This window comes from Hibiscus syriacus, unplaced genomic scaffold (assembly GCF_006381635.1).
Source record: "Hibiscus syriacus cultivar Baekdansim isolate YM2019G1 unplaced genomic scaffold, ASM638163v2 tig00112344_pilon, whole genome shotgun sequence".
NCBI lineage: Eukaryota > Viridiplantae > Streptophyta > Magnoliopsida > Malvales > Malvaceae > Hibiscus > Hibiscus syriacus.
Window position 1 is genome coordinate 317,661 of NW_024063307.1, and position 26,655 is coordinate 344,315.

Here is a 26,655-nt window from a genome sequence, read left to right on the forward strand (position 1 = left end):
AGTAATTTAGGGACAAAGTTCTAATTTACCCTTTTATGTGTTTTCACACCTACTCCTCCTCTACAGCCGTGACCCTCGCAAACCTAAACCCACGCCGCCGACCACCGTTCATCAATGGTCACTACTCAAGTTAGAGATACGTTGTTTAATAAGCGAAGAAAATAGAGAAAACAAAGTCAAGCATATGTCACCACTATGCCGTCTCCTGTTATTAACAAAGACAACTGATGCCTGAGAGATTAAAGAGATGTAGAAAGATATTTCACCCATATTATGAATACAGGAGATGCTCACTTTTGCTATGAATTTTAATTGTTTACAGCCACTCCCGGTAATCTTTGAATATGATTTCCTTATGTGTTCATTATATGTAGAATTCATGAAGGTGGGGTACCTAACAGCATCTTAAGTCTAATTGTCTGTTAATCAGTTTAATCATGGTTATCTATGTCAACCCAACATAAAATATAAAAAGTTAAACTGTTAAAATATTGAAATATGCGACCCGCCACCTTTCCAGTATCATTTCTTACAGTGGTCGACTAATACTATAAATTATAATTCATCTTCACTTTCTTGGGTTTCATAATAAACATAATTGATCTTATTCGAATTTAGGTAAACATTATAATATATATTTGACATAAAATATATTATGATGTTGTTAAAAGGAAGAGAAAAGAGAGAGTGGAAAGCAATGAGTGATTGAGATAATTAGATGAAAAGAGACATTGCATCTTATATTAAACTAATTAACAACCGGGTTTTAGCTTTCCCTGCAATAATCACAACACATTCTTTTTTTGTCTTCCATCTTCTTAATATATATATATATATATATTTGGGTTAGGATCGACTTATCTCTAACGTAAAACTTTTAGTGTTATCTATTTTTAAGATCGTTGGACGAGGAAAAATCAAAGTCTGAGATTAACTCATTCACATAAGAAAATATTATTGATATATTCTATATAATTAGCAGATCCACATTGCTATTAGGGTTTGCGTGTGTCCACCCTGAAATTTTCTAAAAATTCGATTTTTCTTCTTTAAATATATGTGTGTCCACTCTAAAAAAAAATTCTAGATCCGCCAGTGTTCTGTATGTCAAGGAAGAAAACATTACTAAATGTTCAAGGATTCGGTCATTTGTGAGATTTATTTGATTAGATTAGAATTAGGTCGAATTATAAAATAAAATATTTTAGAATTTGTTATAAAATCCGATTAAATTTGATATATTATTTTATTTATGAAAACTTATTAGGGTGATATACATTCATGAATATAGTTAAGTTTCTTAATCGTAAATTTTTATGAAAGTGAAAGAAAACAACAAACAACTTGACAAAATTGTTTTGCTACATACATTTATATATTCTACATTCTTCATATTCTTCATTGATTGGAGTGATATTGATATAAAGTTTAATGTATCCTTCTAATTGAAGAAATGGGAAATTTGCGTCCATCATGGACCGAACGCAAGATTTTATATTGGGGTCATCTTAAACTTATAAAATTTTAAGAAATAAAATAAATTTTCAATAAAAAAATACATAAAAAATTTAAAATATAAGATAATTTTTAAATTTAAGGACAACGACCGCCGCTCGATCCATCCCCAACGTCTACGTCGGTGAAAAGGTCTCAATTTTTGCAAGGAAAAAAAACAAAAGTTTAATTGTTAAATTGACCCTTGAATTATACTCCTTTTTAAGTTAATTAATTATTTATTTTACGAGGATAAGTATTTAAATTATATTTTGTGGGGCTCATAAAAAAAGGTCGATACGAAAGCGAGATGTGACCTGGTATTATTAGATACGAGAATAATGATATTTTTGGTATAATTTATTATTTAAAATGATTTAGCATCTCAATGAGAAAATATAATAATTTAAGGGTCAGTTTTGTTATTGAGCCAAAAATAAATCTAAATATTGACGTCATGCTCATACAAGATATTAAATTACCACTCAATTCTCGTGAGAGAATTTATACAAAATGAATGACTGGAACATCATTGGCATTCATTGTTTTGCTCTTTATTTCATATTAATAATATATAAGGCTTAATAGTGACATAATATTATGTTTCTTTATTGATATTATTTTTATTTTTAAAATTATTTATTAATCCATTGACTGTATGCATTATCAAAATTAATTCATCTTTAAATTTTAAGAGATTTTTATTGATATTTTTTAAGGTGTTACTCTTTGATTTTGATGGTTGTGTGTATCTCTAATGTTTAATTATATGCATCAATACATACACATCAAATATTAATTACCCAAAGATATAGAAAATGTGGGTCGATTTGTATCATTCACCTAACACCCCTAAAAATGGATTCCTCGTTTAAATAGGACGTTGGAAAAAAAATTCCTTATATAGAGCTCTCACCAAATTATTTCCTGAACTAAAATATTTTCTACAGTCTAAAGGCAAAGACGTTGGTAATCCATGCGATTTTTTTTTTCATGGATCCGTCGTCTATCGACGTTGTAGAGCAAAAAAAAAGGAATTAGTTGAAGACACATGGTAATCTTGGGATCTTCTCCGAGTTAATGTTCAAAATACCTTAGTCTAAAAAATAATTACTTAAATGGACTATTTGATGAATTTTTTTCAACACATTATCTCAACCATTCCACCCAAAAAAATGAAGAGGAAAAAAGTTGGCCATTCTTTAAAATTCTATTTAAAATTTAAAAATTTTAATATTTTTGGGTCAGTCAATAAATAAATTAAATATCGATAGTTATATAAAAAATTAAAATATTATTTTATTTTACATAAATTATAATTTTTTATTAATATAAAATAATTACAAATGACAATATACGTACTAAAGACGGAAAATCATATGATAATAAATTTTCAAATACATGTAATCGTTATTATTCGAAGTCAAAACATTTAAAGATATAAATTATGAATAATTAATTAAGCTAACGTCTTTCCAAAGATTCATGCAGAGCTCTAACCCGAAAATCCCAGCTGAAGCTCTTCCTTCATCTCTCTCTTTTCAGAATCTCTCACCTTACCTACTATGTTCTTCAGTGTTCTCTGGAAACCTAGAGAAAGCTTTGTGGGTGTGTGTTTTGACTGCGGTTGAAGTTGAATGCATAATCATTGCGAAACTCTTGATGGTGTCTTCTTCTTAATTGTGACGAAAATCACTTAAAAATCTCGTTTGTTTTCATGTTATCAGTCATGAAAAAGAAGACCCGTTCTTAGTAATTTATTGAAAATGAAATGTAGAAGAGAAAGTTGGCGTTTCCTTTGCAGTCTCAGATGATGGTGGTGGCTACATTTTCTGCTCCTCAAACTCCTTCGGAGCTCACTGAATCAAGCACCAATCATGAAGAAAACCCGAATTCGAATACAATTAGAGGGTCTTTCATCAAAGACAATGACTTCGTTGTTAAAAAGAAACCCAGAGGTAGACAGGTTCCTTCGCGGTATTTGTCTCCATCTCCATCGCCTTCTTCAACAACGGCAGCTAAGATTCCGGCGAGATTCCCTTCAACTCTTATTTCCCGTTCCACTAATACAACGGCTGCGGCGTGGGCGGCGGACAAGAATACAAAGATGGTTCCCTCTCGCCTCTTAAAATTGTCTCAATCAGTGGACCGGAGGCGGCCTGGAGGTCAAGTGTTGCAAGGGAACAATGTTGATTCGGCGGAATTGTCAGCTGCTACCAAGATGTTAATCACTTCAACGAGGAGTTTATCCGTTTCGTTTCAAGGTGAGGCCTTTTCGCTTCCGATTAGTAAGACCAAGTTCCAAGGTGGTTCTACTTTGAGTAAGAAAGCATCTCCCGAGAGGCGTAGAGCTACTTCGGTGAGAGATCACCGGGAGAACTCGAAACCCGTGGATCAGCACCGCTGGCCTGAGAGAACCCGGCAAGGGAATTCGGGTTCGAATCCATTGTCTAGGAGTTTGGATTATTTTGGTGAAAGGAATTTGCTTGGTGGATCTGGTGCAGTGCTGGTTAAGTCATTGCAGCAGTCATTGATGCTTGATGACAGTAGTAGGAGGATATCTTTTGATGCCAATTGTGTAAACGAGGCTTCTTGTGCATCTTGTGATCTCACTGCCTCTGATTCGGACAGTGTGTCTTCTGGGAGCACTAATTCTGGAATGCAGGAATGTGGAGGAAATGGGATTTCCAAAGGGAGGAGTGGTTCCGGTAGTGTTCTCGCATCTGCGAGGTTTTGGCAGGAAACGAACAGTCGGTTAAGGCGGTTGCAGGATCCAGGTTCACCTTTGTCTACGATCCCCGGGGGTAGAATTGGAGCTATGCCTTCTCCGAGGACAATGGCTTCTCCTATTAGGGGAGGCACAAGGCCTGGTTCTCCTAGCAAGATTTGGACATCTTCGGCTTCCTCCCCGTCGAGGGGGTTAAGCCCTACTCGGGTGAGAAACGCAGTCGGTGGTCAGATGATTGGTGGTTCTGTTAATACCCCTTCGATTCTTAGCTTTTCGGTTGATATTCGTAGAGGAAAGGTAGGGGAGGATCGAATTGTCGATGCACACATGTTGAGGCTTCTTTATAACCGTTACTTGCAATGGAGATTTGCAAATGCAAGGGCAGAGGCTGTTTTTATGGTGCAGGAACTGCATGCCGAGGTATGGTTATCCTCTTTGTCGATCTCATTGTTCCTAAGTAATTCAATGGTCTTGATCTGTGATATTTGGTGGCTGTTTTGATTGACTTCACCGGAATAGCTTGTCAAACAAGCCGGACCCAACTAGTTTATGATAAAGCTTACCTGTAGCGCAAGTGAGTGTAGATCTTGCATAATGTTATCCTTTTTGAAAGCATAATGCAATCTTGTTCAATTTGTCATCGTAGAATTTGTTTAAGTGCTACATTGGTAAATTTATGTACTTTAGGTTCGATTTCGTTTAGTTATCCCGGGCTATGATGAAGACGAATGTGAGTTTAGGCTTAACATGATGCCCTCCGATAAGTACGGCATTTTCATGACAAATGCTCCTTTTTCTTTCTAGCAGAAAGATCTGTGCAATGCATGGGTTACAACATCGGAATTGCAGTATTCCGCTACTCTCAAGAGAATCAAGTTGCTATTGGTGAGGCAAAAATTGAAATTGACTTCCATCCTGAAGGGACAAGTAAGATTTGGAACTTAATATTTGTGAAGTATTTAATCGAATCCATGTAGATATTTCCATAGACAATTGCTTCAGCCTTCGGTCTACCGACCTGTTCGTACTTCCATCTTAGAAACGTGATTTAGAGGCAGTCACCGTCAACATTCTTCACGAGTGGTTACTGAATATCGGTTGGTCCTAATCAATATGGATATCTAGAGACTCTTGATTCCTCGTATACTCTTGTTACTTCTTACTGCATGCGCTTTACAATGCCGTTCTAGATTACGAAAGCCTCGCTTTTTAGCTTGAATTTTCTGTTCTTTGTTACTAAAATGTGTTATGATTGATACGAGTGTAGATATCTCATTTGGAACCATGGGTACTCCTCGACGGAGACCACACCAGTTCTTTGCTAGGAGCAACTGAAGCTTTAAAGGCCAGTACTCTTCGTCTTCCAATTGTCGGACAAGCCATAGTAAGTTTCTTCTTGTTCTCTTGTTTCCCCTGCTTTTGGACATACAATCTATTAGTGATTTAGCTCCGCAAGTATCGTTCCGTTTCAAACGTTGCTCTTGTTTCTCTTCCCTTTCTCTGTTTTCTCTCTTAATAGGTAGATATCCAGAATCTGAAGGACGCTGTTAGTTCAGCTGTCGACGTGATGCACGCAATGGCGTCCTCGATATGCTCACTGTCATCAAAGGTAAAATCCGTCATAAAATCTTGTAGACATTTGTGTTACCGAAAAGAAAGAAAAAGATCATTCGACTCTTTCCGGTGCTAATTACTTGCAGGTGGAGGAAATGAATTCTTCGGTCAATGAACTTATGAGTGTGGCTGCAAACGAAAGGGTTTTGCTCGAACAATGTAATGATCATTTATCCATGATAGCTGCCATTCAGGTAAATTTGGCGTTCAGTTTTATGTTCCAAACCATTCTCTGCTTCATCTACTCACGTGGCTTATCGTTCAAGGACTGTTATTTCCGATTAGGTTACCGACTGTAGCTTGAGGTCGCATATACTACAACGGAATCGTGTATCCGCTACCGGCTGCCTGGCAACGCGTGTGTAGAACTGATCTTTCTTCGACTATTCACCCTAAATGCTAACAAACATTACCATCCAAGTTCGTGTTTTTCCGATGGGCGGAGGCGACACTGGACAAATATACAAGCGGATTGAATATAGCTAAGGTAAAGAAAGCATTGTTTATGTATATATATATACGTGTGTGTAAGTTCGTCTGATAACCAAATTGTCATTGTATTTCTTGGTTCTGCTATGATTAACCATCTATGTATGATCATTTTGATGCTTGTTCAACCATAAACAGAGTCCCATTTCCGATTGTCTCCACCAGGGCCGGTCCAATGAGTTTTAATGTCCTGGGCGAGATAATATTTTTATGCCCCTATACTTGTACCGTATAATAGACAAAACATAAATAATATTTTTAAAACAATTATAATCCGAAACAGGGCAAGGTCAAGCTAACATGATAATTCCAATTATATGGTGCAACAAGTCTACAGGACGGATAATAAGCTGGCTGAAGATAAGCTCAATAGAAGAACATCCTCTATAACAGATTAACAAATAGAAAAACATTTTGAGACATTCTACAGTTGCTGAGAAAAGGATCAACTACATACCGAACAGCAGAAGGTGAAGCAACAGCAACAATCGGTGCAGATAGGGCTTTCTCCAAGACAATTTGATCAACATGATCAACAGGTACCTGAAAGGAATGAGCATTGTCAATTGACAGTTGTAAACAATCTTCAATTACTGATCAAATTTGAGGATTTTGATTTCAATGAAAAGCAAGACTACTCCATATGCTATGCCTTAACTATAAATGATTCTTACATCTATAAACAGCAAATCAAGTGCAACTAATTAATTTACATATAAGTTGATGGATAGCGTTCCAGCAGCACCACCAAGCTAATGTAGGAAAAATATCGAAGCAACTATAGACTTCCATATATACTCTAAACTAAAAATGATACAAACTCGTGCACCTAGATGATTGCATTAGTAAGAAGTAGAACAACCAATAGTTTAAGAGGAAATTTCCAATTTTTCAACCATTCAAGGTCATAAATCTCAACTTCCTACAGCTAAATAAGTGTCATTGGATCCACAAAACAAAGTTCAGATTATTGAGTGCACCTAGATAGATATACATAGTGCATTTGAATTAAAAATCGTTTGTGAAAAATGTTCAATTTTTTTAATCTCGATTAAAATTTATCAACGTTCATATTGGAAGGGAAAATCCTATTTCAAGAAATCACTTTTTCCCCTTCTAATATCATTATTTATATAAACTAGGATAACCGATGAAAGAATTCCTATGGATTTTTATTCCAAAATCCAGAATCCAATGAACGATTTTTAATATATGGTAAAAAATGAACTATTTTTCTTTCAAGTTCCAAATAAAAAGTGATAAAAGCGAAACTCTAAGTAACTTATTAACTTGATAAAAACATCAGAAGCATTTAAAAAGGGGAAATCAAAGAAGAAAGTGAAAGTATAAACCAGAGCGTCAATGAGCTTGGTGTTTTTGCCTCGTTCTCCGGTGACGACGAGTCGACGACTTTCGGATTTGAAGAAGCAACATGCCGAATCACTTGCGAAGTCGACTTAGACGAAGTTGAAGAAGCTCCCATTCTCGTACGAGAGAAACAAATTCGCGTTTGAAGTTGTAGAGATGCAGAATAAAGCAGCCATGGCGGAGGAAGAGGAGAGAGAGAGGGAAGAGAAAATAACGCCATTGAAACGTGTTGCCCCAGAAAACTGATGCCCCTTAAACATTGATGCTCTGTGCATTGATGCCCTGTGCGATCGCCCATAAGACACATGTATTGGGTCGGCCCTGCATTCATGGAACTGCACTTACGTGGATGTGTAATTATATGCTTGTTCTAAGTCTGATCAGCCTACGGATGAACCGCCTGTAATCGATCGACCCTCCTCCCTCGTGGTAATATATTATCTAATTCATTCAAACACCGATCAACGGTCATTTTGTTGCCGGTTGTGATTCTCCATCCAAACAAAAAGAATAAATTATCGACCATCATGAGTCAAACTTGTTCCATGAACAACGGTCAACGCTTTTCTACCTAGGTAACGAACAATTTAACCTTAAGCATGTGATCCGTTCATGAAGAAATATTTGTTTTTCTAGAGAAGATGATGAATTTCTAGAGAAGATGATGAAGAGACAAGACGGTAAAGAGTGTTTGACCAAACGACCGAAGTAGTCAGCGACAACACACGTTTAAGTTGCGGCGCATGCGGGAGCTTAAAGCACCATTAATGTGGGCTGCCATTGTCGCCTTGCCGGTTACTCTATGTTTTCTTCACCACTTTGCCTCTTACTTCATATGTTTTTTTTATTAAGCATCACTGTTGTCCTTGTAATAAATCTAATTTATCATTTTTATCCCTATTATTTTTTACATCAGTTTAGTCCTCAAAATTATTTATGGTGTTCATTCTAGCATTCGAAGTCTATTGACTTTTTTTTATTAACAGAATTTTGAGTTTTTGCGTCTATGTATTAAGGAATAAGGTTAAAATATTTATTAAACACACTGGTTAGAACAAATTCTTAAAATTTTATTATTTATTTTAGTGATATTAGGAGATTTTTTTCTAACTATTATATTTAATAAATATTTTATTATTTATTTATTTTTAATAAATGTCACGTCATCATTAAATCACATCAATAATATTTGGCTAATATGAAAATTGTTGGTGTTGAAAAATGCAGAAGACTAATAATTATGTTAGTTAAAACGACTTCGAGAGTTATGATGAACACCATAGACAACTTCAAGAGTTAAAATAATGCAAAAAAAATGAACGAAAATGATAAATTGAGTATATTACAGAAGCAACAGTGACCCTTTCACCTATACTTTTTATCATGTGCTACAATTTAAAGGCGGATTTCATCTTCCATTCTTCCTTTTAGTTTGTCCAACGAAATAAACATACTGAATCTATGTTCAATCATGCAAGAAAAGTAGACACAGTCATTCAAAGATTCCAAATCTCGTTTTTTCCTGTAGACTTTACATAAATAATTATTCGAACCCAGAATTTCATAAAAATAATATTCTTTTTAATCATTAAATTCATTTAACGAGTTCAAATTATGAAAGGTTTAAAAGTTCCCAAAGCTTATGAAATATATTTGGCTCTAGTTATTGAAGATAATTAGGTGGGCCCTAGGGGCATTACTTGATTTGTAGACTGTGATGACGCATGGAAATAACACCACCCCCATCAACTTTGCACTAAAATAAGAGAAAATGGAGTTCATTTCCATCCACAAAAGCCTCCTATAAATGACTATTGGTTTCACAAAGAGACCAAAATCAAGAGCATGAACGTAAGAGAAAATCAATTTAATCGGTTCAAATTTTTATTTTATCAATCGATAATTTTAGACTGAATATTATGTAGAATTATTATAAAATATTAAATTACTTATCACTCGAATCAATTTCCTTGATTAGTTTTAGTACAATTAACTGGGACCATAAGAATGACCTTTTAGAGTGCGTTTGGTTCACGGAATGAAAAATTACCAGTGGGAATGTAAGATTATCATGGAATAGGATTACTGTTAATGTTGCATTTTGTGTTTGTTGGTTTAGCAAGAATGTAAGATTACCGTGTTAGGTTAAAAGAATAAAGATTATTGAAATGTATATTTAACCAAATTGTCCTTATTATATATTTATTTTTTTAACAAGTTAGAAAAATATTTATATTTTTCTTTAAAAAATTTAAATTCATAAAATTTATATAAATTTTTTACAAAATTGAAAATATAAAAAGATTTAATGAAATGGTAAAATTTTATTTTAACCCCTGAACTTTATATAAAATTTTAATTATAGATTTTTTTTTGTAAATCTAAAATAGTTTAAGGATAAATTTGTAATTTAACATTCGTATAATTTTTATTATTCAATGACAGAATAAGGATATTTAAAAAAAATTAAGGGCATTTTAGTCCAAAACGTCGGGAATACAACAATACCTAAGGAAATGGAGGTAATGACATTCCTGGTAATATATCCCAAAAAATCCACTATTGATAATCTTATATTATCGAAAATGAAATTCTCGGACTAACTAAACGGGATAATATAAATTCTATTTCCATGAAAATCTTAAATTCGCCATCCAAACACCTCCTTAGGATACCGAAAGGACAGTCTCACGTTTTAAGGGCCCCCCGCCCCACCAACTGCCATGTTTGGCTGCTTCCGTTCATATTTCACGTTGCGAAGTCGTGCCCACTTGCACTCTTCATTAACCCTAAAAAAGAACAAACGCTTCTCACTCGGATACTTTTTTTCTCTTTGATGAATAAAAAAGCGAAAATTATATTTACATACAACTTGGAAATTTAAAATTTAAAATTTAAAATTTAAAATTTAAAATTTAAAATTGTTATTTTTTTATTCATAGGGGAAATTCGAAATTCTAGAAAATTGGTCGAATTTCTTCACCGTGCCGAAAATAGAAACGAAATATTACATCTCAGAGACTGATTATAACAAAAAAATTACATAAAGAGAAGATGTGGAAAAGAGTTTTCTCAGATGAACAGTCTCAAAAGCTTATTCTCCCCGCCGCCGCCATCATTTGAACTACTTCCCACCGTCGTCGTTTCGGACTCTTCCGACGATATAGATTCTCTGCTTCTCTTCACTGCTCTATCGTTTCCGATCATCAAGCAGAGATCAAGATCAGTCGTTTTGGGTTTAGCAACGTCATCGAAACCTTTCCTTGTAACAAAATCTTCCACTCTCGACGGAGAACCGCCGCCGCCGCCAGCACCAACGTCATCAAAACCTTTCCTTGCAACATCCTCAAGCTCCCCGCCGCTGAATTCAGGGAGAGGCTGCAACGTGCCGCCTTGGAGCACTGTTCGCACCGCAGACAGGCAGGCTTTCCAATTCCCCGTCCAGAGCAAACCAACGGCTCCACTCACGGGATTCACCACCCGCCCCACTGCTTCAAACAAAAGCGACTGGAACAAAGCTGCAAACCCAGAAACAATATCAAAGGAACCCCCCCCCGCCAAAAAAAAAGCAATGATCCATCGTTTCAAGGACTTAAAAAAGTATGATAAATGGAATTACCAGGTCTTTGAGGGGCGGCGACGGAGGAGAGAAAGGACATAAGGCCGGCGCGGCCAAAGAACTTGGCGACGAAGACGGTGGCGTGTGCTTGTGCTCGAGGATTGTCTATACATTGCAAGCTTTGTCTAAGCATGCAATTTTCACTGCATCCTTTTCGTAGAACTCTGCAGCCATTGCAACTCATTTTGAGAGACCTTTCAGCACAAGAAGAAGAATAAGGAATAAAAATGGGTTTTTCTGGGTTGAGAAGATTGATGGGAAAGGAAAGATTGAAGAAGCCAAGAAACAAAGGGCAGGTAACCAGGCTAATATATAGGAAAGAGAGAGTCGTGTGGAGAACTGTAGGTAACGAATTGATGGGTTTAATATTACTTTAGCCCCTTTACTATTTTCAATTTTAAAATTTGGTCCTTTACTTGTCTTTTGGTCGTTATTTTGATATATAAAAATGATTTAGAAGTTAAACTTCAGTTGATAACATCAGGTGAAGCTAAAAAAGTGGCCAGAGTCTTAATCATCCTAAAATAGTAAAATTGCATATAGATCTTTCTTAAAATGATAAGTTAATATACCATAAAAATATATTTTGACTGTCCAAAAATACTACAGTTATGATCAAAATTTTATAAAGTTTTTTTAACAGTCTGCCATAATTATAAGGTATCATTTGTTTAAATTTTTTTAATCTGTTGACAATGCAACATATACATACATTACAAACGTTGCTGCTTGAATTCAAAACTTGTAGGGAGATCAACATTCTTTTTTGTCAATGAAATCACTTGATGAATTGAAATCTTTATAAAATTATAAATTAATACAATGATAAAATTACATTAATCCGATATACGAACTTTTCCCTTGAATAACACATTCAAATTTAACAAAAGTCGGTTAACATTGTTATCGGTGGACTTAATTGTTAGAATAGACAAGTAGAGAGACTAAATTACAAAATTCTAAAGGGTACATGGACTTGGGAAGAAGTAGCCTAAATTGATGATATTTGATATGGCTAGGTAACCATGGTTAACTTTTTATCTTTCGATATGTAACCATGGTTAGCTTGGAATTTGGGGGAAGTAATGATGATATAGTGTTTTTGGTGGGGATTTGGGGGTTCCAAAGAAATGGGTGGAGAGAGGCGGCTCCGGGTCTCCGCGGATGGGAAAGATTGGGGAGATGTACGAGACAGCTGGCTTAGCCGTTGGATTCTGTGTCGTGAATGTCTATGACCGTAGATTCTTTCCTTGTCTTCAATGTTTTTATTTCACATAAATTCATAAATATTATATCATATACATTAATATAATGTTTAAATTCTGAATAAATATAACTACATCATAACACAAATAAATTTATTTATTGATGAGAATAAAGTTCTCGTATAGTTTATTAACAATTTATTCATTCTAATTTAGATAAATAATCAGAATCGATGAAAAAAATGATTATAATCGATGTTTATTTTGTAATTATAGTTACTCAAAAAAAGAGAAGATTGTATATTGAGGTTATAAAGGCCTCATCATCTTCTCCGTCATAACTATCGAGTATTTATAGTACTTCTAATTAGTGGTATTAAACATTGGATCACATAACTATTCGAAAATCAACAGAAATAAATATAGTCATTATATCTTGAATTTCGTTTTTATAAGTTATATGGAAAGAGATTGAACTTCGCAGAGCCGGGAGTGTCCTGGCCCCTGCCAACTTTTTGTTAATATACATATAAGAAATAAATAAAATAAGTTTTATCAGATCCCTCGATCGAAAAAAATTAAATATTATTATGTGATCATTGATCAGTTGATATTATTAGACTAACTCTATTTTTCTGACCTCGTTTTAATAAATTTTTAGTTCCGCCTCTATATATGAACCTATGAAGTAGGCTCAGAGGTCGAACTTGTGCATGAAGGACATGAATTCTTTGAAACTTTGGTAAGTGGATGGATTTATCTGAAAAGCTTGAATGACGGAATGCTGACAATTTTTGAAGATTATTTTTCAAAGATATAATAAGAAAATATAATTAATTTTTAGATCGGTTAAATGGGTTTAATTAACCAACTAAACCGTTGTTCCCGAACATAAAAGACAGTTAACAAGTTAGATTGGGATAAGGTTAATGTAAGGAGAAGATAGAATCGAAGTGGGCTGTACTTACAAAGCGCGGAAACTAGGAAGGAAGTGGAAGGCGTGCGCGTGATGTGAGAAGGACGAAGATGACTATGAGTCTACGAGGACGCTTAAATCGACCGACGATAAACTTTTGCTGATTCGATTTATTATGTTATTTATGATCTCAGTGAATAAAATTTATAAATTTGAAAATATTTTTAAAATAATTATTCATTTTTTTTATTTATATGTAAAAAAGATGTAGAAATTCACTTTTAAAAAATAGACAAACATTATTGACGAGGAGTATGAGTGATGTGTTGAACCGAGTCCATCTAATAATTTTTCTGGATTGACACATTGAAGTCTTAATCACCCACCCTATGGGTGTTCACTGTTCGGTTAAACTGAATTAACCTACCGAACCAAATTTTCGATCAATTAATTTTGGGTTTGGTCAGTTAACGATTAATGATTTTTTTTTTCTAATTTCGGTTTTGGTTAATTAACCAAATTATTAAATATATAATATATATATATATGTATATATATTTTATAGTTTTAGGGTGTTTGAACTCGGTTTTTACCGAATTAACTGAATAAAATTAAATATTTAATATAATATATTATTTATATATTATTCATAAATTTCGGTTAACCGATCAATTAATATAACTTAGTTCGATTCGATTAATTTTTTTAAAAAAATCAATTCGATTAACTATTAATGAAAAAAATTCGATTAACTAAATTAGTCGTTTTATCACCCATACCCACCCCTCGGGTCCTCGACCATGGTGGCTTCTTTATCCCAACCTTACTCAGGCTCGGTCCACATCAAAACATAGTAAATTCAACACAACAAATATGTCTCACTCAATGTCACAACCAAATCAAATCAATTAATTTTTTGTTTTGTTGGACGAAGAATGAGGTTCTAATCAATAACCATTGGCCAGGCAATAAATTAATCATTAAAAATTTTAGAATCGCAAATATTAGTATTCTTCGTATAAAAATTTAATTTGAATATTAATTATTTTAATATAATTAAAATTTATGTTATTAATCGATTTCGAGTCACTATCAAAAAAGAAAATTTTTTAAATGAATTTGATTTATTATATCACTTATAGTCTTAATTAATAATATTTGTCTATTTTTTTTAAAAAAATAAATCTTTACCTTTTTTCTATATTATAAATAAAATGAGTAATTATTTTAAAATTTATAAATTTTATTTATTAAATCATAAATGACATTATAAATCAAATTCATCACATAATTACTAATGGGGAAGAGAGTTGGTGGGTTAAACTTATTTTGAAAAGAAGGCGTTACGTTGAGGTGGGGGAGGGGTGACGTTTTCAGGTCTGGTGCTTTTCCTTTCACAGCACACAAAAGTTGTTCATTTAATATCCAAGTGTCCCTTCCATGGAATCGAAGGACAAATGAGGTTTGGGGCGTGGGTTTGGACCAGATTAATTTTAGGGTCAGTTTTTTCTTGACCTTTTTGTAATTTTTTTGTAGATTCTTTAAACTCAAATTATTTATCTAAACAAAGGTATTTTAAATTCAAATTTAAATCGTCAAGGTTTAAGGGTTATGTTTGTCTCCGCCGTAGATTTAATTTATTATTTTTGTTCATATTGTATTTTCGCATCAATTTAACTTTTGAAATTGTTTAACTATATCAATAGTTAAAATATTTAATATTGTTTAGGGTTTATGATTTTAGATAGTTAAGTTTAGGGTTTAGATGATGCAAGTAAATAATTTCAGTGCTAAATTGATGCGAAAATGTAATACAAAATGAGTGAAAATGATAAAATGACGGATAAAAATTCAGGAGTTATTCTATACGTTATATTTAGGGTTGGTAACGAGCCAGTTAGGGTCGGACATTTGGCCAACAAGACCCAATCCAAAAATTTGATATCCTACATCTGATCCGAATAAACTCAAAAATTTTATATCCGCTACCCGACTCTGACTCAACCCGGTTTTTTAGAGTATAAATCCGACCCGATTCGTCATAAATAAAGGATTTAATTTAAAAATACTTTTTTAATAAATTACACTATTATCCTCGAATCCGATCGGGTTGAAGTTTTTTCACCCTCTACCTGAACCCAACCCGACCTCACCCCTTAAAAAATTGACACGTCTCAAACCAAACTTTTTTTTAAAAAAATATGATCCTATCAATCAGATCGAGTCGAGATTGTCATATTGAAATTAAATTGCCATCCCTAATTATATTAAAGATGTACCGATTCAATTTTTTAAAACTATAATGCGTAAAATGAACATATCACCCTCATATTTTAAACCAATAACACATCATTTAGTTAAATCCACGATTAAAATGTTTATTACTTTATTTACTCGTTTTCTCTATCGTACAATGACTTTTTCGTTCATTAGAAAGGGTAAATTACAAATTTGGTGACTAAACTTTCATACGATTCCTATTTCACTCTCCGTACTTCCAAAAATTTCAATTTACTCACTCAACTTTATGGATTGAACTTTTTTTGGTAACTCCACCGTTATATCACTAACAACCCGTTGACGTGGAATATTTTAATATTGAACATGCCACATCAGATTTCCATATTACAAATTTGATAACTGAAGTTTCATATGAATCTTTACTCACTATACTTTCAAAATTTTCAATTTTGCTCACTTAACTTTATAGATTGAGTTTTTGACTGGGGTAAGACGAACAGACGCGGGGTGGTCAAAAAATAGATTCGGACTTAGGAAGCGACGATGAGAGGGCAAATCGATTGGGTTTTGGTCGGAAAGAGGAGAGGACTTCATCAGTTGCAGCGGTGAGACGAGCGGACGGCCAAGGTGGTTAAAAATCGACGAAAACCAATATGAAGTTTTGGTTTCCCAACGAACCTTCGACGGGTTCTATACGACGAACGACGGGGAGCCTTGACGATCGACCACTAGGGTTTTGGTCGCGGTGGCCTGGTTCTCACACCGGTATTAGCGGTGACGATCATAGTCCAACGACGATGAGGAATGTAACACCCCCAACCCGTACCCGACCCGAATACGAGTCCGAGATGTCACATTGACTTTTTAAAACAATATTCTTACCAAATAACAAAATATTTGAATTTATTTTAAGAAAATACGATAATATACTATTAAATAATGTTTGTTATAAAATTTTGAGGCAAAAACGTATTTATGAACAGTACTATATGGTATGAACAGTGTCGTGAACAATACCTAGAACTAAAATTTTTCCAGATTGCTGCCAGGGTACCGATACCCTTGTACAGTACTTCCGTAAAATATACATAAACTCTTAAAATTTAACCTTTCATCACTATACGAAATTACCATTTACATATATACGTTAAAACATTAGAATGTTCATACTAAAACGTTTCTTACATGCCAACATACTATACACAATCAAACTACATACTTTATCAATTACTTATGATCTGATCTTCTAGCAGTGTTGCTGTTCTTGCCACTCCTATTTATGCTATTCTTGATTCTTGGTACCTACGTGTAAATCACTTACACGCCAAGTCATAGACTTAGTGAGACATAATAAAATATGTAACAATGAATTTATGAAACATGCACTCTTACCATTCGATCGTGACATTATAACTTGCATGTATCCATTACACTACAATGTATATGATCATATCATGCACACATGAAATTTATCTTCTTAAGCAAATTTCACTCCAATTTATCTTTGGATTGCCCATGTACATTATTGTGAATAGAAGGTACGCGAGTACACTGAGGTTGTGCACATATGCTGTTATCACAGCTCGTATAAATTCCCACTAGGGGCACTGAATATTTGTCCCAAAAGACCACTGTATATGTCCCGAAGGACCACTGTATATCCCTCGACTCTTGGCATGCCAATTATATCTACAACTCTCATATTAAATAACATGGGCTTAAATATGAATACATTTCTCATTTTCATATCTTTTTAATCACTTTTCATATAAACACATATTTCACTTCACATGTACACATATGATCATTTCCATTATTTCACATACCTGAATTGATTCTCTTATAACGATATTCATTCATATTATATCATATTAAAACATGTATGAATTATGCATGTACATGGCTATGAAATCATAATTCAACTATAAGAGATAGACTTATCACAAGTCTTATCGCCATACAATTCTATCTAGTATATGCACTCACCTTAGCTTTGCTTACTTTGACTCGATTCTAATCCTTCGATTGTTCCGGAACAGGATTACGTCTACATAATAATACATTGATACAAATTAGTATACTAATAACATATCTTAAACTTTCATTTCTTAAACTAAAGGAAAGGTAATTTCATTGCTTATTTAAAGTAGGTATCAGTACCTGTTGAATGGGTATCGATACCCCTGCCCAGAGTTCACATTTTTAGTACGAAAATTACTTCTTTTCATCTCAATACTTTATATTTCCTCCCCTTTAATAATCCTAACATACATACACATGTTTAGCCTCACTATTATTCATTTATCCATCTTTAACCTCAGTATCATCTCCTCTTTATGAAATTCAAGAATTATACTCAAATTTCAACATGATCTAAATTCAATTCTAGACTTCTTATGTCTTAACTAGATTGATGACAAGTCAAATCCAACTTCCAAATTCATTTAAACCCTCTTATTCAAAATTTCACTTTGAAACCCATTCTCTTTAATCTTCCATAACTCAAAACTCTTTGAGTTTCTAAGTCCCTTTTTCCTTCCATCTTGTTTCCTAAAGCTTCATGAATCAAAACCATGCTTGAATTTGAAATATTAACCAAAAGAAATCAAACTTACCTTGAGCTTGGGTGCTTCACGTTTGGGAGAAGAATATGAAGAAGATGAGAATTGTCTCGAAACTTTGTTTCCAAACATGCTACAAATGAGTATTATAATACCCATTAATTCTTATTTAATTATTTCCTTATTCAAAGACCCATTTGCCCTTTTACTTCTTATTCACTTATTAATTCATCCTTCACCAACATCTTTCAATTAATTCCTTCACTTTTCAATTTATTTAATTTGATCACTAAATTCTTAAAATTTCACACTTTGGTCACTAACCCGGTATTGAAGATGTTACGAGGGCAGCGATGGACGATCATTGGCGATGAGAAATTTAACAGCCGAGTGACAAAAAAAGCTCAATCTATAAAGTTGAGTGAGTAAAATAGAAATCACATGAAAGTTCAATTATCAAATTTGTTATTTACCTTTTATTTTTTTTGACCTGTCATCGCATCCGTGGCTTTTAACGATTAAAAATTATTTCTCTAAGCCACGTCATAATGGCGTGAGAGATTTAATGGCAGAGTGACCAAAAAAACTCAATCTATAAAGTTGAGTGAGCAAATTGAAAATTTTGAAAGTACGGTGAGTAAAATAGGAATCATATAAAAGTTCAGTTACCAAATTTGTAATTTACCCTTAAAATGACTTAAATGCACTTCACACTATAATACAAGGTTCTTAAATTACTTTCACCAAATCTTGTTCTTAATTACAAAATACTTAAAATCTGGTTTGGTCACAGGAATGCTTCTTAATTCCATTAAATTATATTAAAGAAAAAAGATATAATTTGAGGGATAAAATTAGCTAATATTCATTGAAATAAACGCAGCTGAGAACAGATTTGACTGGTTTTGTTTTTTTGTCTTTGAGATAAACGGTACATGTAAAGGTACATGCCAGATGGAAACTTTGGAAGTTAACAGCCGGTTTTGGTCAAATTCTTTTATTACTCCTTGTATTTTTAAAGTTAAATTTTGTTATATGTTCTTTTAAACGCTTAATTATAGAGTTCACATTTCTTTATTTGGTTATTTAAAATTCACATATTTCAAACATATAATTCGTATACAATTTTAGTTAATTTTAAAATTATAAAGATGCAATAATTAAAATTGATCAAATTAGAATATATGAACTAAATCTATGATTTATGCATAGTATGTGGACTAAAGACAAAATTTTACCGCTAGATTTTTGTTTGATTGGATAGGCTCTTACATTGTGACATTAGCCTAAATTGTTTGCCGCATCACAGTTTAATCATGTCTCCTTTTGACTGGATATATGTGGAAAACAAGGTTATATATATTAAAAGGGTAAATTATATGCTTTCTCATTAAATTTTATTTTCTTTCATATTTCGCTGACTATATTTTTAATTTTTCAATTTACTCATTAAACTTTATAGATTGAATTTTTTGTATCATTCACCTATTAACTTTCTAACAACGTTATGACATGGCAACCAACATCAAAACGACGTCCTTTTAATTCCTTAAAAAAAATTCTCATTTAATCTTTGTTCTTCTTCTTCTTAAATTTTATGTAACAGAAAACGAAGAGGAATGAAGCAGACAAACAAAATGTATTGTCAGTTCAACCATCCATCGTGTTTGCGATTGACAAAGAAGGAAGGAATCCTTGGGGTATTGACAAAGAAGAAGAGAAAGAAGATTGAAAAGAGTAATCAAGAGAAAAAAAAAACCCCTTAGATAATAGAATTAGCACGAGAAAAACCTTTAGATACGAGATGAAATCCTCCTTCTAATGATCCCCCAACAATTCCTTCTCTTCTTCTTTCACAATCTCCCAAAACTTCCTTCCTTCAAAACACAAGAAGAAGAATAATACAATCAAATGAGAAGGTTTGAGGTTAGGTTAGAGTTCGGATTGAAGATTGGGATTAGGGTTTAGTTAATTTTATTTTATTTTAAAATATTGTTGGAATTAAATATTAGTAATTATTATTTGATATCAATCGACGTGGCCTATTTAATATTAAATCATTTCACGTTATTCAATCGTTAGAGAAAAAACGGTCGAGTGACCAAAAAATTCATTCTATAAAGTTCAGTGAGTATATTGAAAAAATTAAAAGTACAATGAGTGATATAGAAGAGAGAGTAAAGTTCAGTGAGTAAACGTGTAATTTACCTGTATTAAAAAAAATTTTATGTATTAGAGTTGAAAGATAAATAAATATTCTATAAGAGAAGTTCCATTGTTGTTATGAATTATAATTGATATATATCTTCTTATTTTTTACGGTTAATCTCAACTAATTTTTAAATCATACAAAATTAAAAAAATATTTCAAAGTACTAACATTGCAACTTAACTTTCTAAGAAACCGAAAGCCTCCTATTTCTGGAAGGCGTTGACTTCGGTTCTTCAGGTTGGGCAGAACCAAGGCTTTGCGACAAATCCGAACCGCCGTGCTCACCCCGGGCTGCTTTGCTCGACCATATCTTCATAAACATCCTCTTCGACTTCATCGAAACTTTCGTTTTACGAATGGCGGCCTGGTCGAGGCCGTTTTCCGTACTCACTCCTATCCCATTGCTCAACCTTAAGGCAGCTAGTTCGGCTCTCAGGGCCTTGAGCTCCTTGGATGCAGCCACTGCATCCCACTCTTCCTCTGGATCGGTTGCTGCTGATCTCGAGCTCCTATGAGGCCCGCTATTCGGATTCTTCAGGGCTTTGGGTAAGTCAGGAGTGCTACTGCCCGATGAAGCGGCAGCGGCCCGGGTTTGCTCGACAAAGAGAACTTGAATGACTACACGCAACGGGAGCCTTTCGTTATGCACAGCATGCTTACATGCATCAGCTGATAGTCTCTTGCAGTCCATTAACTTGCATATTCTTTTTCTCTCGCCCTTGCCGATCGATGGGTGCTCCTGCATCGAAGTTTATATACAAGACAAAGTCGGAAGTTAACCAAACTTGTTTACCTTCGTAACAACAACAGTTGCAAGTATAATGTGAATACCGATTTACTATTCATCGGAAAATACGAGTTTCGCCGAATTATCACCTTAAGATACATGTCGATGGCTCGATAAAGCCTGTCATGAGAAGGCCGAGATATGTAAGACACCGTTTCGGCGAGGTCTACAAACTTTGACAAGGGTAAGTTGGGATCCTTCGCGATTTCCCCAAGGTATGCATCCATCAACTTTGCCACAATCAACTTGGAAGCATCTGTTAAGATTCCAGGTCTTCGTATTTCCCGAATCTCGTATTCATCTGATTCGAATTCGGCAGTCTGTTCTTGCATTAGGAACTCTTTCAATATTTTCTGCACCGTATCGACATCGTACATTACATCTTCCCCTTCTGCTGCTCTTATCAAAAGATTGTTCAGGGAAGCTTCCTCCAGCTGTTGTCCTATTCGTCTCCGCAGCTGTTCCCTAACCATGTTTCCCGAGTCAGCTACGATTGCCGCTTTCAACAGTTTCAGCAAGAAACTGCAAGATACACTTCCTTTCTCTGCAGGCAACAACCAGACCATTGTATCAACCATCGATCGATACTTTCCGACATCCCCAGAGCAGAATACACCTTTACTAACACCTCGCAACCTTTCGTAAGAATAAGCTTTCAAAGCTTCTCCGATCACATCATGGGACAGTACTCCTTTGGTTTTAATACTTGTTATAACACGCTTATATAGATCGATTTCAAGTTCACACAGATCCTCAACCCACCAATCCTTTGGCACTGGACGACTTTTGACACCATTACAGTTTGGATCATTCCCATTTTCCTCCAGTAACTTCCTCCGGTTATAAGTGTATGACCAATCGACCTTGGAAACATCGATGCAAACATTGGAAGCTATGGCATCAACGCAAAAACTGGCCACTTTCAGTTCCTCGGATAATGGTAACATAGATTTCGTAGTCTGAAGAACAATGATCGAGTCCTTCCAGCTGTGGAAGATGCTTGAGTTGAGAAATACATCGACCTTGTAAATTAGGTTCCCTTTTTCGATGGTCTCAGACATTCCTAAGTACTCAGCTGCGCATCGAGTGGCAACGACGTTGTGAGCATTCAGGTTGACGGTCATGCCATAACAAAATTTGGCACATATCTCGAACGCAACCGGACCACCGGGAATGTCAGAAATCTGAACCTCATCGCAGTTTTCTTCCATACCACTTACAAACAAATTTTGTAAGCGGACACTTTTCGAAAGAAGAGGAAACTGCATATATGTTCATCCATTAGTCTCGGAACACTGAAATGAAACTTTTAAGATAAAAAAGGGGGCAGAGCAGAGTCTAGATTGCTCGAATTAACCGATCTAAGCAATAATAATGCAATGGATACTTGACCATAAACAAAAATTTTACCCGAACTGGAAGAAAAGGCATACCTTGTGCAGATAAAATTTAACATCCCCTACGGTGACTGCAATATCGGTCGATAGCTCAGTCGCCACATACCTGAACAAAGGTAAATAAGCGTAAAACCGTCCGCGTTTTTCATAACTCACTCAGGGCCGGATAAAGATGATATTAGAAAGGTGCCATATAGGTTGTGGTTCAATTTGCAGATTCCTTTTTAACCGATTAACATTCGAAAACCGAAACTCTTCGACTCGCTCTACACAATTGACAACATGAGTATGGTACTGCAGAGGTACAATAGTTAGATTTTATCAAAACCAGCAACCTATACCAAAGCCTTGTCTATGGTATATCAACCTGTTCAACAAAAGTTAAATTGAATTCGCATTAGCCGAATTAACACTGCCTTGATGCATAGGCTATGTCCAAAGAGTCAAAGCAACAAAGCTGAATGAGAGAAGCAAGAGATTTCATTGAATGCTCTTATAGAAAATACATCAAACAACACATAGGAGACATAGTTCTTTCGGTTTATTCGACAACGCCGACAAGGCTCCGATAGATCTCACCTCACGTTGTTCCCGTCGCTTCGAAACGTATCCGGCTTCGACCCGAGCTTCATAAACTTCATGTTGTCGAACCAAAGGATCGATCTCCTCCTTTCCCACTGAAACCTGAAAAATGATACCACACAATCATCAACTCACATAATATGCAATGACAAGTACATAACCCCAAATCGAGAAAAACTTGCCAGAAACAGTAAAGGAATATACCCCAAATGTGGGGACCGAGTTGCTGAGTTCAACCAGGCTTTATGTGATTCAAGATTATTTTTTTTAACAATTTAACAAATATATAAATGGCAAGAGGAGATTTTTAAGTAATAATTTGAGAAAAGAGAGCCATGAGAAACAGTTGTTTACTTTGTTGATGGCAAACCCCACCGAGTCCGGTGGCACCGAGTCAGCTTAGGGGGGACATAAATGACAGACTCATTACACTAAATAATTCCCGCAAGCACCAATCTGAGTACACTAATCAATATAAAGTTTCAAAAAAAAAATTCAAGTTGAAATCTGGGAATCCTGCAATGAGAAAACAGCATCTTGGTAACAGTTGAATACATCACCAAAACGGTAGACAACAAGCATCAATCTTTAGAACTTTTTTAAAAAGCATGGGAATAAATGCAAAAAGGGATCAATAATAATACCACCCACAAAGTTAAAATCTGAGGAATCAACCAGAATGTATTCATGGAGATCCAATTTTTTCTTTTTTTTTTTAAAAAAAAAGATGAGATTTTTATATGTTTTAGCCTTTTAGAACCCCCAAAAGATTACAAGACAATGCCCCAAGAGCCACTCCCCGTGTAAACCTCCACAAAATCCAAGACAAACCCTTTTAGCAAGGCAACAAGCAAAGCCTATATGAAGAGCAAATCCCCATAAGAACATATAAAAGACTCAAATGGAAAAAAAACAGAGCTAACCCAGAAATTTAAACCACCGTAGTGACCAGAAACTAAAAAGAATGGATTTTAAAATGCCCCTCAGTTAATCGAAGTGGCATGTTATTTTTTTGTAAGTTTTTTTGGGAGGAAAATAAAAATGTACTGGTAATACTATGAGTTTCCTAATCAATGGAAACAGATAAAAGTTTAGGTTTGTTGTTGCTTGGGGTGTTTGTCATTAGGTTTGGGGGTGAAATCAACACGCTCAACGTCTAGCTCAGTTATGCACGCCAACGCTGTCACTCAGCTCCCTGTTTGTTGTTGCCACCCTCTTTTATATTTGGCTATAATACACTGGTAGTCCAAAGTTCTAGATTACTTGTATTAAGGTTGCCAAACTTTTCAAATTTATAATAAACTTATTGAACCTTTTAGTTCGATGTTATTATGATCATTATCATCCGCTATCGTTAAAATAAATTGTTATGACATGTTAAAGTCTATTTGTTACTATCGATCTCCATCTTTCATTGAACAATTTTTCTTCTTTTCTTCTCTCAATTCTTTTATTTAGATTCATTCGAATCAACTGAAAGAAGAATTGATTTCTCTTTAATATAAAGAGAAATTAACGTGGTTCAATAACGAGTAAAGTACACGTCTTCCCCATAGAGAGTCCATTTATGATGACCTCTTGACGGTTGCTGATGATTATTATGAGTGGTTCAACATTAACGGGAAATCGTTTCTACTTTTCAAGGATGCACGAGGGCGGACCTTTCAGCGACATCGACAGAGACGTTCATCGTCAAAGCACCATCGTCCCCCGACTCATGGAAGGAGAGTAGGTGCTTCCGGTTCGTCCTCAGCTGCACCAGTAGGACCTTCACAACAGTCACCGTCTGTAGCGACTTACATACCGCAACCATATATGATGCCTCTATCGCATTTCCCTTACTAGATGTCGCTTCCGTCACTGTAACCTGTTTTATGACCCCACCGCCGCCACCGTCATAGAGTTATATGACCCCTCCTGAAGGATATTATGGGTCTATGTTTGCAGATCCGACTTGGGGTTAATATGCTGGTTATTTGGCAGGTGCAACCTCATCACCTATGGTCGCTGCACAGACAACTCCTATACAGTTTTCACACTCATCGATGTCTGTGTTTTATGAGTTTTCCCAGTTTTCGCAGGCCGGTGGGATAGTCAGTCGTACACCTCTAGGGTCCTTATTCTATGGAGGTGCTACATCGTCATCAGTTCCTCATCAACAAAATGTATCTGGTCATGACGACGATGACGATGATGGTGATGATGACAGCGAGGAGTCAGAACCAATGATATGCGGAAATCCTCCTCGAGACAGACAGTCACCGCCCTGCGGAACACATTCGCACCGCAGACATCGATAGATTTTGATATTTTATTATATTTGTATTTAGTTGTTTATTGAACTATTTTTATTGTAGTTTTTTTTATTTATCATTTAATACTTACTTTATTTTGTTAATTTGATTGGATTTTTTAAATTTATTTTGTTAATATTGTTGGATTTTTTGTTAATATATTTTTGTTTATTACCATTTTATATCAATTATTGTAATTTGGTTATTATTTACCATTTAATACTTATTGTAAGTTTCTTGTTTTTAAAATTATATTCAAATACCAAATTGCTATTAGTTTGATAAAATTTAATAATTGTGTTCGATAAATTTTTTAAGTTTCTTACTTATTATCTCTTTTATTATAATCACATATAACGTCAACATCCAATCTCGTTTTCTTGTATCGTTTTTTTAATCTTCATATCGAATGACATTAACTTTAAGTAAATTCAATTTGAAGTATAAGAATTATTATTTGATAAACAATTACATCAGTTCCTCATTCATTGTTACTTGATGACAACAGAAGTGGACATGTTCTCCTAGTGTGTCCTGAGTTTCAACAATGCCCACATTTTTTGTCGTGTCTATATGTTTATCGAATATCCATATCACAATGAATTCGAGTGGATTTTGAACGACCACGCACTCTCAATAAACTTGGATTTGGTACAATCGGAACCCAATTCTGAACCCCATCAGGGTCTTTGTCATTACCTATGGGGGGAACTCAAATATGTATACCTTAAAAACTTCTGATAATAGGTATATGAGATCCACAAAACGATTATAGTCTTGAAGGAAATGCGAGCAAGCTGCTATCACATGAGAGTATGGATACTTCAGACCTTGAAAAAACCCGCAGTCGCACGTTCTGTCCCGTAAATTTACTCTTAACAACACAACTTCAATCCCTTGAAAAGGTCGCAGCAACTCTGTGACACGAAACAATGAATGTGTTCTAGAGAAGCTTGTTACAGACTTTCCATTTGATGCAACAATTTTTTTTGTAGATCTGCAACTAATCTAGAGTGGTAGACAAGATCGCCTTACATCCAGGTTTGAGCTTGTCCCCCGAGCTTCGCAAAAAATGCCCCAAACGAAAATATATAGTTAATACCAAAGCCGCTACAAGTAAGTGACGTGCACCATTTAAGGTCAAATTG

At 34.7% G+C, this 26,655-nt stretch overlaps 3 protein-coding genes across 3 annotated transcripts; 1 reads left to right on the forward strand and 2 right to left on the reverse strand.

Moving 5' to 3' along the window:
* Nucleotides 1–3,292: 3,292 nt before the first annotated feature.
* Nucleotides 3,293–23,918, forward strand: LOC120178197 (QWRF motif-containing protein 2-like). Its single transcript, XM_039184131.1, has 8 exons — nucleotides 3,293–4,642; nucleotides 5,030–5,149; nucleotides 5,490–5,606; nucleotides 5,742–5,831; nucleotides 5,923–6,030; nucleotides 6,122–6,337; nucleotides 20,986–20,993; nucleotides 23,907–23,918. The coding sequence occupies exons 1-6, from the start codon at nucleotides 3,305–3,307 to the stop codon at nucleotides 6,200–6,202; spliced, it is 1,854 nt and encodes a 617-aa protein (XP_039040062.1). The 5' UTR covers nucleotides 3,293–3,304; the 3' UTR covers nucleotides 6,203–6,337; nucleotides 20,986–20,993; nucleotides 23,907–23,918.
* LOC120178199 (LOB domain-containing protein 38-like) lies at nucleotides 10,702–11,593 on the reverse strand. The gene is made up of 2 exons (XM_039184133.1): nucleotides 11,313–11,593; nucleotides 10,702–11,211 (listed from the first exon to the last, which is right to left on the reverse strand). The coding sequence occupies exons 1-2, from the start codon at nucleotides 11,494–11,496 to the stop codon at nucleotides 10,766–10,768; spliced, it is 630 nt and encodes a 209-aa protein (XP_039040064.1). The 5' UTR covers nucleotides 11,497–11,593; the 3' UTR covers nucleotides 10,702–10,765.
* LOC120178201 (BTB/POZ domain-containing protein NPY2-like) lies at nucleotides 20,573–23,307 on the reverse strand. Its single transcript, XM_039184135.1, has 4 exons — nucleotides 23,211–23,307; nucleotides 22,668–22,737; nucleotides 21,324–22,496; nucleotides 20,573–21,186 (listed from the first exon to the last, which is right to left on the reverse strand). Exons 1-4 carry the CDS (start codon nucleotides 23,270–23,272, stop codon nucleotides 20,632–20,634), a joined length of 1,860 nt encoding a protein of 619 aa, XP_039040066.1. The 5' UTR covers nucleotides 23,273–23,307; the 3' UTR covers nucleotides 20,573–20,631.
* Nucleotides 23,919–26,655: the final 2,737 nt, after the last annotated feature.

What these genes read in the sequence shown, in the direction of transcription:
- LOC120178201 (XM_039184135.1), bottom strand. Translation starts at nt 23,272, where the DNA reads ATGAAGTTTATGAAGCTCGGGTCGAAGCCGGATACGTTTCGAAGCGAC. An exon ending in AGCGACGGGAACAACGTGAG is followed by an intron (nt 22,738 to 23,210) that starts GTGAGATCTATC and finishes ACCTTTGTTCAG; the next exon opens with GTATGTGGCGACTGAGCTAT. An exon ending in TTAAATTTTATCTGCACAAG is followed by an intron (nt 22,497 to 22,667) that starts GTATGCCTTTTC and finishes ACATATATGCAG; the next exon opens with TTTCCTCTTCTTTCGAAAAG.
- LOC120178197 (XM_039184131.1), top strand. Translation starts at nt 3,305, where the DNA reads ATGATGGTGGTGGCTACATTTTCTGCTCCTCAAACTCCTTCGGAGCTC. An exon ending in CAATTGTCGGACAAGCCATA is followed by an intron (nt 5,607 to 5,741) that starts GTAAGTTTCTTC and finishes CTCTCTTAATAG; the next exon opens with GTAGATATCCAGAATCTGAA. An exon ending in CCATGATAGCTGCCATTCAG is followed by an intron (nt 6,031 to 6,121) that starts GTAAATTTGGCG and finishes ATTTCCGATTAG; the next exon opens with GTTACCGACTGTAGCTTGAG.
- LOC120178199 (XM_039184133.1), bottom strand. Translation starts at nt 11,496, where the DNA reads ATGAGTTGCAATGGCTGCAGAGTTCTACGAAAAGGATGCAGTGAAAAT. An exon ending in CGCCGCCCCTCAAAGACCTG is followed by an intron (nt 11,212 to 11,312) that starts GTAATTCCATTT and finishes CTGGGTTTGCAG; the next exon opens with CTTTGTTCCAGTCGCTTTTG.